This window comes from Styela clava, chromosome 6 (assembly GCF_964204865.1).
Source record: "Styela clava chromosome 6, kaStyClav1.hap1.2, whole genome shotgun sequence".
Lineage (NCBI taxonomy): Eukaryota > Metazoa > Chordata > Ascidiacea > Stolidobranchia > Styelidae > Styela > Styela clava.
In genome coordinates, this window is record NC_135255.1 from 12025927 (window position 1) to 12041799 (window position 15873).

General features: G+C 34.4%; 1 protein-coding gene across 1 annotated transcript in view; it reads right to left on the reverse strand.

The window, feature by feature from the left end:
* The window catches only part of LOC120330964 (uncharacterized), a 43897-nt gene that overhangs the window by 20853 nt on the left and 7171 nt on the right, over positions 1 to 15873 (reverse strand). Inside the window, exon 4 of the mRNA XM_039397961.2 lies at positions 12776 to 13352. Coding sequence (XP_039253895.2) covers positions 12776 to 13352 — 577 coding nt within the window. The remainder of the gene's footprint in view (positions 1 to 12775; positions 13353 to 15873) is intronic.

Below are 15873 nucleotides of genomic sequence, written 5' to 3' on the forward strand. Positions count from 1 at the left end.
CATACTATAAATTCAACAAAATTTATACGCAACAATTTCTAAAAATAAGTGGATCAGATATTTTATGTAATCGATTGCAGTTATCATAATACAATTTTCAAATATAAGGTTATGACTTCAGTTTCGATTTTTAACAATAAATATTTTGTCATTTCTTCCAACTTTTATCCTATTTAATGTCTCCCAATACTATTTCTGGGATCGGCCTAGTATTGGGCATCTGAACCCCTCGTCCATTGCAGTTCAAATATTGTACGTTTTTCTTTCAATGAATTTATTTAATTTTTACTATTTGTTCAAATGTACGATGTTTTTGCACGACGAAAAATAAATATCTGAATCTAAACAAATGATCTGGTGAATTCATAAAAAAATATACGACCTGTCTTTGGAATTAGTCTATACGTAGGAGGTTAATTTGGAATATTTTTGAAATGCGTTGAAAAATGCTTCCACAAAACTAAGCACGAAATACTAAATCGGACATAAGAAATAATACGAAGCATCTTCTCGTTTTCAATTTGCTAAATCTTCTACTTTCAGGTCTACTCTGGTTTAACAAGAATCGTAGAAACGCCATTGTGTTCAAACTTGTTCTGATAAGCAAAGATGTGGAACATTCCACAGAAAATGCATTCTTTAATTTAATCGTTCACGATAATTTTTGTACAAATATTGCTAAACAACATAATTCTAATAAAGATCTAATTCGAATATCTGCTCGAAAGTACACGAAACTCGCATTTATTCGATCTAAATCTAAATCGTGCCGACTCTCGGACGCACGTTTCAACACGCTCGTCAATGTTTTCGCTTCAGGAGGGCAGACATAAAATTTTTAGTATCTCTCCGGGGATTGCGTTCCATAGTTATGTCGGCGAACCAGAGCTCCAAAATCAATGAACTTGCTTTGCTATTCAATTAGAAAATTTCACACCGTTGTTAATCCGAAAAAGCCGGCCGCCTCAATACAGCCTTATTTTAACATCCTTCTAATAGTAAATATGGATTTTTAATTTGGCGAAGATGCAAAATTGATGGAAAAATTAACAAAATTATAATCTTGACTTTGTTTAATAAATTCCCGTTAATATGATGTCTATAGGGGAGAAATTTTGAGTAATTTGCCTCTCAAAATTGGTTATAACTTTCTATTCTTGATATCTTGATTTTGTCACTTTTTCGAACTATGAAAATACAGACGTGAATCCATTTAGCAAGCCAAGACCGTCAATGTTTTTAATTTTTTTTGTGAGATGTTTCAATTCTCTAGCTAGGTTGGACCAGGCACTTAATTATGCCTGTTTTTTCAATCATTTATTTATATCCTGTAATATTCCCCTTCTAATTAAATGTTGTCTAATAACGCAAATTATCGCTACAATTCAAGCAGTTCGCTTTCATTCTGCCGCCTTACTTTTAGGTTTTTACAAATGACTTCGTTCATTATTAATAACGCAATTTCTAATCGGAGAAAAACTGATATTTTTACGTATAAACTTAAAATGGTTGATCCAACAAGCGAAAAAAGATTTCTCACACATTGTTATTGTTTTAAACATCGAAAGCGTCATAAATCCTTGAACTTCCCAAATTTGGCACATGGCCCGGCTATCTATGACAAAATGCCAGTCTAAAAATACTTGAATCGGCTAAATGAGATAACTCTTTATGCAAGGACATCGATTTATTTTAGTAAGTATGTTCCAAAAGTGCGAAGAACCCCTTACTCTTCCATATAATATCGAAAATACGCGTAAATTTTACTGCGATTTTCCGATAGCGTGATAATGTGGGCTCTGCCTATTGAGCTAAGATTGATATGAAGAAGCTCACTAAACAACTTCAGTTGATAGCAATGCCATGAGTGGCGCACGCATGATCTATTGGAAGATTTCTATTAATCAAATGCACAATCGCCAAAAGGTGTGTTAAATTCGACGAAACCGGCTCCGGAAATTTTCTACCGTAGTCCAGTCGTAAATTTTATACAGGTAAATAAAATCCGACACATACTAACAAGTAACATATTCCAGAAAAACCTGTATGTTCCATATTTCACATTACTGTTTATTATAGATTGTTAAATCACTCCACTTCTATCTTTCTACTCATATTTTTCTACCTTAATTGGCTTATACATAGGATACTAGGGTATTTTACACTGAACTGCAAATGCGTTTTCCTCTTTACTTTCTACCTCGGATCCCTATGTGCTGGTTGTCACGAGGAGATAATTAAGAATAGCATAATCTCTTTCCACAACATAGCAAGTACCGGTATATTTGTAATTTTTTCTTAGATCAAAGTCTAACTTCTTCAAACGACTTCAACAAGATACAACTTATAATAATAACGAATAATGATTATGATAAGTTATTTTTAGCTGAAGTTGTCTGAAGAAGTTATACTATGATCTAACGAAAGCTTACTTGCTATTTCGTGGAAAAAAATTATGCTATTATTATTAATTAGTCTAAAAAATTAGTCTAAAATATATTTAAATATTCACCCCCAAATCATTAGTATATACGAAACATTTTAAGTAACTCCTAATGCGTAAATGAGTATAAATATCTCAACAGATGTTTGCTTAAACAAGTATTCATTAGTATATTTGAAGTTAAAGAGCTACATCCGCCTATTACTGTCATTATTTCATTTTAGCACTCCAACTGTTTGATTATTTCATCGCACGTTAGCGCCAAATCCGAATTAAGTTTGAATTAAGGATTTGGTATTTGACCTTCGTTTATAATTGATTTTTGCAAGCTTATCAAGTCAGTATAAATACTTGAATTAAAATGCTTTTTATTCTTCTAAACTTTTTCATTTTGTCATTTAATACAACCAAATACAAAATTTAATACTGTCTTTCGTCAAATCCTTTTTATTCATTTTAAGGTTATTTATACTAGACAAAATTCAAAGTATTTGAAAAATGTTATTCAACAGAAAAATTCGATACTTTACTGCAAATTGTTACGAAAAGACGATCATTACTAATGCATTGCTATTGTCTATTCATGCATCTTTGAATCACTTCACAAATTACCAGGCATCTTAGTTTTTATTATTCATTAGGTTAAAAATTTGAATCCCCTCCTTCTCTTTATGAAAACAAATTGATCCACTAATAGACCCAATGACGCATTTTGTCTTCAACAGATTACTTTTAAAAAAAATAGAAATTTTTTCAGGTATTTCGAGATAACTCTACGATTAAAAATAGCAATATAAACTGATTACAAGCAAAATACCCTGTACAATTCAATACAATGTCCTTTGAAACTTTCAGATTTGCAGCTAGCATGGGCTTCCGCGTGAATTTTTATTATACAAGCAACAACTGGAGTATTTATTGAGTCTTTATCCCGAGCCCATTATGAAAGCAACGTAGTCTGCTTGAAAACAATACAGCTAAAGCTCATGATTTTGCAATTTGGCCGAGTGATTTAAAAGCATGGTCTTTGATAGAGCGCTGTATAATTTTTATTCATGAACAAATTGAGCCAAGTTTTTCTTGCGCGGAGAATGCTTATAGACGTACAATACAAGCAGCGTGCAAAGTGTGGACTAGAACGCCTGAAAAAGACTTCATTTTTCAACGATTACAAATATAAAACAGGGTGGGATTTTAATATGTACATCAATGTATAATTAAAAATTATTGTTTTCTGAAAACGCGAACACCTTACATTATTTGAATATTTAAAATTAATATTTCCATATGTACCATATCCTCAGTTTTGTTAGAGTGGCACAAACCGCATTTTTTCATTCCTAAATCAATACCCCACAAAAATTCATTAGGCTTAAATTCGTCAGTCGTATTATAAGGATCGTCCCAGTGGACACGAGTCGCATTGACTAACTCATTTGGTTTTTCAAAACATACGTTAGCAAATGGAATAATGATATATATACAACGAGATGACGACATGATATGAAGATAAGGAAATGCGCGTATAAAACGGAGAAGAAACTTTTAATATACAATTGTGAAATAATTTCGTCATGATAAATCACACATTTCCCCACGACTGTAGATAATATGAAATGATTGGAACTGATTTTTTGCCTTACCATCAAGCCTTAGACTGACTCCAGCTCGGCTTATAGTTCCGGATCAAAAATAATATTAACAGATGTAGAGTAAGCAAAACATAATTTATAGAAAGCTTGCGATATTCCACTTTATGGAACTATTATCATTAACATGCTTGTATGCCTTGGTATTAGTTACTGCTGTTTGCCTGCTGGTCAAATATTATTGCTTCCCTCTATGTTTCAACTACCTAAGTCGTATTGTCGCATCGATACCTCGACATCGACGTTCTACAGATAATTCCTATAGCAGAGATGATTGACCAGTATAGACAATCCTACAAACAAGATTGCACATGAATTTTTAATCTGTGCGCAAACGTTCTTCCCCCCAGATGGTCATCTAATTAGAAAGAATTTCTGCAAAAAGGTAAGCTATTGCCCAATTACCTTGAACACTGAGCCATCGACTAACAAAATCCAAGTAAACAAAAAGTTCTAAACTATGCCTAAGTTGCCATGCTTGCCATATATCATTTAAAGAGAATATAAAACATGAATGTGAATTCATTTTTCAGAACAAAATGATATTATTTTGATTTACCTTGACTCGGTACGTGAATATGTTCTACAATAATAAAGCGTTAACGCTTGCATATAAAAAAATATTTCATACACTTTGCTGCACCTTCTAGGTGGCAGTTCGCATGGCTGTTTCTTAGGCTTAGGACACTCGGATCACCGCAAACACCAAACGCGCAAGGCAGTGAAACTACGCAATCACATTTTCCAATATGAGTATTCGCATATTCACTTCGAGCAATAGTTTGAACCAGTAACCGCTGACACAAAAAGGGCTACATCATTTTACGAATAATCTGTATCGTTACGATTCGGCCATGTCCACCCATATCATTACACACAATAGCTAAGCAGGCGAGCATGGCGAGTCCAAAACTTTCGTTTTGTGGCGCGTACACAAGTTGGCAACTATCTATGACTGAGTTCTACTGTTTGCATACTGGGTGTTAGAAAGCACATACTCTCCACCACCAACCTAACTGAAACTTGCATATTGGACTGAAACACTTTCAAATAGATTATGTTGAGATTCCGTTTACATCCGCGAAGAAGGATGTGGAAACCACGCCACTAAATTTTCACTCTCAAGTACTGAACCCACTGCAACAAAATTAAACTTTATGGGAAGGCTTTCATCGATCTTCGAATTTTATTTTACATTCGCGGAAGTTAACCGACCAATTCGTTTGGACAATTCCCACTGGGGCTATAAACATATGGCTGTAAACATTAATTTACTTCCTTTCACTAATACGACTTATAATAATTGACTGATATGAAATTAGCTCCCGGATCAGTATTGGTTCGTAAATCATGATTGTTGTGGCATGATATAACCTTAAATCTAAGCTTGACTGACAAAGTAATTAACTTCATTTATGAATTGATCGTCTCTCATATTCACTTGACATACATGTGGCTAAAAACCGCACGGAATCAATGAGTTGGAATCGCCCAATGCTCTTACTTTACCCTGTAATATTTAAGGTTTAGAACATATTTTAGGTAAAGAATTTGAATGTCTCCCCGTACTCTGTTTCTCTTTCTTGGTCAAATGCGAGTTAATTACAAACAAATCTTTTTTATTCGTAAAATCTGAATTTGTGTGATTTCCAACCTACTACCGTTCCTTATCCACCCGTACGTCAATGAGAGTGTTTCGGTACATCGTGCATCATCTGAATGTTTGATTCCGCCGGGACGTCGTAAGTTAATTTTCAGGATTTCTTTTTGGCAATACGAACTTTTGTTGCTGACAAATTGATTCAGTCGATAAAAAGCAGCTTTTGCTTCTACCGGTATTTGTATCTTTTTTAGAAAGACCCCGCCAAAAAAACGCCACTGGGCAAAATGAAAATTACCCAGTTAGGGTTAGGAACGCAGGTTGCGCTGAAAATTCAATTTTCCAATCATTCCTAACCCGAATTAGATACTTACTAATGTGTTATTATAGAACGTGGCGGGGTTGTTTTTCTCAACTTTCACATCTTTGCATTAGTGGCGGGGTGCTTTTTCATTTAATTAGTCATTATCATTCGAATGATGCTAATCAAATAGACATAACTTGCCCGACATAAGTGAGATTTTCGTACCTATATTCAACAAAGAAAGGTTCGTAAACACTAGCAGACAAACATTTGGAAACTATTGGGAAATTTGAGAAATAGAGATAGAGAAATACACAAAACCTTAACAGTGAAAATCGCTGTTATTGGCATGGCGTCAATTGTTAGTTGTTACCCACACTGATAGATCGGATAGTGAATCCAAACATCAACCATAAATATATTTCAAGATTACTGCATCAAAATTGGAGAAACCAACTCATAATATAAACAAATATTCCCGTTTGATTCTGAGATAAAGTGTAAATCGTCAAATAACTTGTATTCACAAATATTATTATCAATGAAAGTATCTATAACACCGGAATAATATTCCGCGTCGGTAAACAATTTGTAAAAATGTAAATCTTGATGTTATCATGACAACTTCACTTCGAAAATGTGCACATAATAGTTGATTAACGATATGATTATGATGCGATATGAAGTTTAACTCAACTTTGATCTACTACGTATCACAGACACCAGTTAAAACTCAATAATTTCACAGGTATAATTTTTTTCCCTGAGTAATGTGACCCCTTTTTGTTTTGTTTTCGGTGGGAGCACACTAACCTAACTTAACTAGATTTACAGATGGAAGTAAATGGGAACAGAACATTCGACAGCGGTGTTAAAGACTGTCAATTTATAATAACTAAATTCTCATTTATTATTTATGAGCAACGTCGTCCCAGTCCGACCTTTGTTTTTGGACCAAACTCAGCAACAAACCCGATAAATCTATTAGAGGCTTGCAGCAAAAAACACTTGAGAAAAGATTAGTAAAATTAACCAACAACTGACGCCTTCAATGCAATTTTTCCGTCATTCGATCCGACATATAGTAAACGCAGCTGTTAAGGCGCACTGATCTACAATTTACATGCCCATTATATACTCCATTGGAACAATTCATAAACTATTACTCATTTAATCTGTCATTGTTATTATGAGACCAAACCAAGGTCACGAGTTCCATAGAATGAAGATTTACAAAGCAAGTCTCTAGAGGCAATATATATATTCGGTCTATATAAAACTTGAAATAATTAAAGTCATCGATTTTATGACTTTGAAGGCTGGATGGAAAGAATGTCCACAATCTTTGGTATATATAAAAGCTAAACGACTTACCAGTTTCTAACATTGTATAAAGCACGTAAAATCAAAAGTTATCCTACGAAACACGAAATAAATATAGACAGAATTACAGTTTTCACACATACTCTATAAAGCAATAAATACTTTGATGTAGAAATCGAACAATCGATGCCATATATTTACATTATCAAGAATTCGGCTTCTGCGTATCATGAAGTTCTGAAACTACGGGTAAAGATAGAGTCCAATAATCGCTTGGCCTGAAATGGCCTGTTATCATCTCTGCTTTTGACGTGCACAAAATTTTTTTTTTTTGTATTTCATCTCAGTATTCAACAAATAATATTTCAGATACATATATGCTAAGTTCTACAGATTGACTTAAAATATTGGTACATCCAGCCATTTTGAACCGTGCCGTGTTTTTAATATATCCTGACATAGTAATTCTTCAACAAATATTCATAATCTCGATCTTCTTTAACATCACTAACTTCTTCTCTAGCTTTTATATACAAATAGAAGCGCCCCTTGTGTTTCAAGAAGCTGATATAGGCCCATTAAGAACTGCTTCACCTACAGAAAACGAGTGCCATACGGCACTCTCGCGTAGACTATTGCAGGTAGACTGCAATTTCCTTGGGAAAATGTGCACTGATGTTCCTTCCATACGCCGTTCGCATTAATTAGTTACGCCGTTCGCTTCTAAATTAAATATGCTTGTGGATCGAAACCTTTTTATCAAACTGACGAGTTCTTACGCAACATAAATGGCATAAAAAAACTTAATTACAAGGCGGGGATATTGAAAACAAGAAGACAAACCTGGGTAACGTGACTAAATATGATTTTTTTTGGAAATATTTCTGTTCGAATCGCAGTCAAGGTATGAGCTTTTCCTGAATGGGAGATATTTGGCCAATGCACGATGATGTGCACTAATTGATTTCTCGTAAATGAATACGATTTTATGTGGTGATCCATCAGGGTTGCCAAAGTACACTCAGTTGAAAAAAAGTTTCATATTATGCAATTTATATTTATTGAAGTATTTTTGATTGAATTCTGAACTCTCCGGGCAAAATCAGAAAAATATTGAACATTCTTTTAACTTTAGGGAGGGATAATTTCATGACAAGCTAACTCTGGCACTTCAAACTTTTTTCCGAATTATTTTCAAATATATATATTTGAAGGAATCGCTCATATACGACCTAGGTAGGTAGGTACCTCTGATTCGGAGAGAGAATCAGGCGCACTATGTTTTCCCTCACATTCCCTGATTTAGCAATTTCGGAAATCGAGTTTTATTTTTAATAACAAATAATCTAATTCAACTTTCGAAGGCATAAAGCCACAATCTTATATTAAATATTTCGGAAAAAATGAAAAAAAAAACATGTCTATCTTCATACTAACCGTGTTTCAGTGTCTTCGGAGTCCATTGCCTTCTATTTTAAGTTTCGATGATGAATATTAATCTTCACACACAATTAAAGCAGTTTAATATATAACAAACAAAGACTGTAATTTCAAGAATCAACTCAAAAATACCTATTGGACAATTTTGCTGCCTTCACAGATAGTCCTGTAACTTGATGACGAATTTCTTAATCAAACTCGGCCCTCAATTTGACAAAAATCGATCGAAAAAAGGAATAAACTTGCAATGGTTTACGATTGAAAACATTTAAATAATTATGCACGATAATTTAAAAAAAACGTTCAATTCAGCGTAATATAAATATATATGATTGTAAGATTTTCCATTTGAGGTTTTACCCATTTCTTTCGTATTTATATACAAAATTAGCAAAATGGGATTTGGTTTAAACTAAAGAAAAGATGACTCAAAATGAATTATTCTCTGAATAAATTTTATTATGCCGCATTATTAATTGATCGATAATGAAACGCCATTAAATTTTACGCTATTACAAGTAAATCAAAAAAAAAAATTTTCTTCGTTTCAGTCATATTCATTAGGCAGTCGAAAGATTTGATATATTTACATTATTCTTCAACACGACAATGCACTCTATTAACGGTAAGATAAAACTAACTACGATCTGACGTGACCCTCAAACTGAGTACCAATCATCTATGGACAGAAGATGGAAGGTTTATCTTACAAGTGAACCATGTATGATTTGCATAAAATACTTTCACGAATTACACACTGTTATCATTTGATGGATGTTCAATGGTTATTACGGAAACATTAAAATGAGAACGGTTAATTGAGGCAAGCGCAATTTTGCATTTTGAATTTAAAGAATATGTTGAGTTAGAGCATTTAGAGTGCGGTTAAGGTTAAACATACGAAAATTCTGAAAGAGTGGTGGTGCCGATAGCCTGACATAAACTTAGTAAGGATGAGGTGTCAGACAATGAAATTTTGTCTTAACTTATTAGCAAGTCAACTGTAAGTTCAATGCTCTTTCTGGAGAATAGATTGAAAAGATTCCAATTCTACAAGCGTTAATTCACAACAGTTATTCATTCTTCAACGATGAAAAATATATGATTTCCGATACCAACATGTATGTATACATCTAATGAATTTAATTTTCAAGAATTTAATTTTAATAAATATTCTCATCCTGAAAAAAAAAAACATGGAGGCCGGAGTCATTGTGGGGACGTAGTTTATTTTGAAACAACCACCTCAAGAACTATACAAAAGTTCCATTTATTTTGTTTACTCTTGAGTGCCAACTAGCGGCAAACGCAATTCATAGATAGTTGATTTCATGAGCGAACATTCTAAATTAAGAGGATCAATATTTTATAACACTGAAATCTGCATATTTTTAAACTTCGTTTTTAGTAAAAGTTGAGTCTGAGTTAGATTACGCTCGCTAACATAAAAGGAAGGGAAACTGATCTCAGAACGTAGCTATTGAAGTGCCAAGATCTACACAGATAATAAAGAATTATAGTGGCGAAATTTACTTCAGTAAATACCGATTGGCTCGATAGAGTTTTCGGAACGGTCGAAGGGGCAAGTTTCTATATAACCTAACCATAATAATATCTGTTAAGTACAGTGACGCGACATTTCTATGGCAAAGAATTAGATTATAATTGGAATCTCATCATGTTTGATATCTTTTATTGAACTATGGTACATATTGAATGATTTTAACACTCAAATAGGTAGGTAGAACAGTACACAAAACAAGCGGTATTCTTCAATAGTGCAAAACCAGTGAATTTATGTAATTTATAACACTGTGCCTGACAATAAAAATCAATGACTGCCGGTAGCTCATTGAATAAAGACGTCAGACGCAAGTAAACACGCTTCCCACGTCGAAACGTGAGATGACGTCCAGTGTTTATTCGATTAAAAAAACAACGTCCTGTTACGTAAGGACGATAATTGACAAATCGCTCTCCTATTATAACATCGGAAAATAATAAATTACAAAGGTACTCAAACTCCTCTAGTATAAATTTACTTTATATGTGCGTATCATGAACTACTCGTGCATGTATTGCAATCCTCAATTAGGCACGGAAGGGAACATAAACAGCCTCCATTTTTGAGTATGTGTTGAAAAACTTCACCTTCGAAAGCGACTCTCCGTATTTCTGATCTATATTACCATGTCCTGAATATTGGTAAATATTGCAAACCCGTCATAAAAAAAAACGTTGAAAAGATTTCGGTTAGTGACCAATTGTCACCGGTAACTATAGAAACCAAATCTGAGAGACCCATTGGTAATCATATTGTATGTATATGGAACAATATGCTGACTAAATCAATATCGTTTGTAATAACTATTGATGAATATATGCATATTACTAACACATCCAATTGATATTCACACCAAGAGCGCTTTGCATCCTATTATTTGGTTTTATTTCATTTTTTTGTTGACATATCATTGCACTCACTGTTTGAATTTCTCCCTTTAAACCGAACTAGATTTTGAATATTTATCTACGGTAGAACTTATTTAGTTCCCCGATATTAAGTTCGTCATTCAAACAGCAGCTGCACAGGCTACTATGCTAAGATATTCTACAATAATTTAAATATTTCGTCAAGTATGGAAGTCGATGATCATATATATATGAATATTAATACATAATATTCATCATCTGTATCCTGTGATTTAAACAGAGATTCACAATTTTATGAATTCATCTTTTTATATCATTTCATATTCAAACAAATTTGTACTCTCTGGTGCTTCTGTACATTTTTTTAAATACAGTAGGCCTACTCACCGCTGACTGACAATGTTCAATATCTATCTATGCTATCATAATGGCCACAATATGCAACAAAATTTCAAAAAATTTGAAATTGTTTTCACTAAAACGCCAATTTTGACAAATCTAATTATGTCTATCATATCCTCAGTCTAGATCAGTGGTTCTCAACCTGGAGGTCGCGGCTATTCACGCTTGGATCGTGTAATTGTGTGATTTTTTTAACCTGTTAAGTTGAAGATTAGCATGGTTTAGACCTGGGGTTCTCAACCTTTTTTCTGTCAAGTACCCCCCAGTATGACGAAACAATCAACGCGATAAAGCATAATCGCTTTCTCCAGTGCCCGAAGAACGATGTCTTAGAGATTTCAGTTTGTCTGCAAAGTGGTGAATTTCATATTGTTGCGTCACAATCACAACAACGCGAGGTCAGAGAAAATCTACGTTTCAAGCGTCACGTATTTTCCTCTAGTAGTAAAATAGGACATTATAAACAGCAACACACAAAAACTCGACTGCCTTCCAAGTACCCCTGGAAATCTTCTCGTGAACCCCTGGGGGTTCGCAAACCCCAGGTTGAGAACCCCTGCTTTAGACTCTTACTGTTGGAATACTGACTACTGCTGAGAGTAGGGTACAGCTTTAACAATTCGAAAAGTTCGCTAGACGGTTCATCTGCTGAACAGGGGACGTCATCCGAAATATTACGTCAACGCGATCACACTATATAATGAAATCGTCCACAATTCAAGCCCAACATATATCAGAACAACTGTCTAACTAACATCAATAAACAAACAAAAAATCGCCGCCCAACAAATTTCTTTTCTATTTCGCCTTTCCTTGAAGTAAAATGTCTTACTTACAATGATCTTGATTATGAAATATTTGTCCGCGTCGTCTGACCACAATACATATTTGGGTTTTCAACGACAGGGCCTGAACTTCCTGTCAACCGTGACTCCGTGAGCCATTTTAAAATTGCTGGGATATAATTTATACGTAATCGTATCAGTTGGTTTCAGTGGTGATGAAATCGTGTCTAATTTCGAACTCCCGGCCCCCAAAACACCATTCAAGTCCCATCGAAAATTATGGTTGCGCGAGCGATTATACCCTACCGTTTTTTGCTATGAAAGGGAGAAACTATTAGACTTCGCGTGAAAGGTATGAAATATTACTGTTAGAATTAATATACAAAATATAAGTACCTGCTTTGTGGGTATTCTTCTGGAGGACTGAGTCCATTTTCTTTGATCTGTTGCCCTACGGTTTTCTCCAGAATTGCTGTTACGTCCCTCAATTTTGATATTGTTGAGTCAGATGACTCGTTATCGACTTCATCAAAACTCATTGATGGCAACTCTCCCCCGTTCAATTGTAAGATCGGTATTCTATCTGAAACATACGGAGACCAATTGCTTTCGCCGATGGTTACCTTTGTAACTGCATTTGGCGGGGTCGGCGATAAACGTGGTAGAACTTCATTCTCTGCTGAGGTTTCGTTGTCGTGTCTTGTAGTATAATCGTCAAAAATTCCCCCGTTTATAAGTTTACTGTATGTCATATTGAATGAATCGCCTTCTGTGAAAATTGAGGAATCGCCCCCGTTTCTCATTTCTGCATCCAGTGCACCTGGTTTGATGATGACTTCGTGATCTTTTTTATATAGGTCTTTTGTTGCGTAGTCGTTCGATGGATTTTCCAATAACTTTGATGGATTCAAAATTAATTCCTCACCTGTTTTGTTTTGTTCGATTGAATGATTCTCACCCGGTAATAGAGTTTCTAAAAATTTAAGATAAATAGACTGGCAGTTATGTATAGGCCTGACAGAATTATTGATGATTCTATCGCTCTATGATCAAATTTGCATAATTATACTCCGTATGATTAAGCCATTTCTGGCTATTTTCTTTGAAATCATAAAGATTGGAATATTAGTAATTGCAATAACGATGAAGAATTTCCCGTTTGCTGTTCAGTTCCATTTACACATGTCACGATTTATTTACTAATGAGATAATTAGAAACGAAATATGTGTATTACTGTTTCTTCCTATTAAAATGTCAACGAGGAACGCCAGGAAGCGTTGGTCGGCTATGCTTCAAACGGGGCGTTGGGTAATACTTTTTAACCTCGACATCGACTAAGCCAATGGTTCTCAATTCGGGTTCAGGCGAAATTTTTCCATGTACAGTATAATGTTTCGGTTTCAGATTTTCAGATATATATTGTGAAAGCAAAATATCTACGGTAAATAAAATATCCCGTCATTGTGGTTTAGTCACGTTAGGGACAGCCCTGTGAATCAGGCCATTCAGTGCTGTCATATGAACGAACAAGTCAAATAAATTTTTCAAGCGGTTTTTTAATCTGATTCAATGGAACATTTGACACTTTTTGTTTTTGACAAGATTGTTGATTTATCCGCACAATGAGTTTTTGACAGAGTCCATTTCACATTACCCTTCTTCAAAGCAGTTTCTCATCGCTGTTTAGAGGGAGGCATTGTTTATATCAGAGATCATTTGTACCTAACGGTATTACCTCATTTATTTAAATCGACTCACATTTTACAAGCAAATCATCGAAAGAGGCCACAACATCTGGTAATTGCAACTCAAGACAAGTCGCCTAACCACTGGTGGGCCGCGGAAAGATTTTGAGATGGGCCACAAAACTAATAAAAATTGCTAGTTCCATATGTATCACTATCCTTAATTTTAAATAGTACCAATAATGGATGATGCCGTTTTCTGCTACTGAGTGGTGATTTTCATTCTATTTACTAGAGGGAATGTGTCCATTTCCGCAGGGAGATTTTGATTTTGATGTTTTTTTTTTGGGGAACGAAAATGGGCCACGAAAGAAAAAAAGGTTGAGTACCAATGGCTTAAAGTCTAGACCAGACATGGGCAAACTACAACCCGCGGGTCAAATCTGGCCCGTTTAGTAATTCAAACAGGCCCGCCTGATGCTGACACAATCAAACTAAAACCTAATTTTGATGTTTTAATTGAAAATAGATCAAGGAACTTGTTGAGATTTCGAATAAATTTAGTTTTGGCTCGAGGCTTATTGTTTTCCACTTTTGCTTTTGTAACACTGTAAATATTGTTCATAAAATGTAATTTTTTACGTCGCACTTACATGGCCCGCAAGTCTAGGTGGGCACAATTTTCGGCCCCTGGTCGAGAAACCTTGCTCACCGCTGGTCTAGAGTAGACGAATGTGAGTTCAATGCAGCAGAATTTCTCTTAAAAAAAGCTACCGGCATAAATATCCTACAGTACGGTATCTCACTTCAAACCGGCGAGAGTTTGCAACCAAGCGAGCACGACTAACATTTTATAAATTTATTTATGTAAGATATAAATCTTATTAATGAAAAATGGAAATAAATTATTTATGCTTTGAATTGCGCAGTTTATTAATGTACCTCATGTCGAAAGGATGCATAAGCCCTATTAAGCAAAATTTTCCTTGACAGTAATATGCTCGCCTGAGCGTATGCCAGTTTTATTTGGGTTGCAACTTGTCGGTTAACTGTACTCAGTTATAAAACAAATTATATATCTCAAAACAAGGATTACAGTGAATGAGACTTTGGGGTGGGGGTTTTATATAACTGCGAAATATTTCCAAAAGCTATTATTGGGATTTAATAAAACTAGACACAAATAATAAATAATGCACACCAAACATCAAATTGAGTAATGACTTGACTAGCCAAATGAAATGAATTTGAAAAATTGAAAAACTGACTGGGGTTCAATACATATTTTTGCAAGACTTCCTATCAAGGATTCAAAATTGATTTGATTTAAACTGGTATATTAGCCAGCTTCATTTAGACTTGGTAGTTTAAATCGGTAGACTTAATTTAATCGCATTGATTCAAGACAAATTGCTTACTGGGGAAAATCATACTTGTAAAAGAGAGATAATATTTTGTCTTAATCCATCCAAACAAATCCCAGTTTTGATAAGTACGAATTCCAATCATTGCAAGCTTTTAAACAAAATGTGACTTTTGTATATTATATCACTAACTGCGAAATAGTGAACTGAGCAAACGTCTATCAACTTTAAATTACCAATGTATGCCATTTAACAGAAGTCCCAAGCCTATTTGTTTTCTGCAGACTAGGCTCAATTCCATAGGTTGGAACCACTGTAAGCATGCCAAGAATAAAAATTTCGCTTTTGTTCCTTGAGGTCATAAATATGATTTACAATATTAATAAAAAGAGAGAGAATATAACTAATACCAAACGTATATACAAAGTAAAACTTCACTCCTCA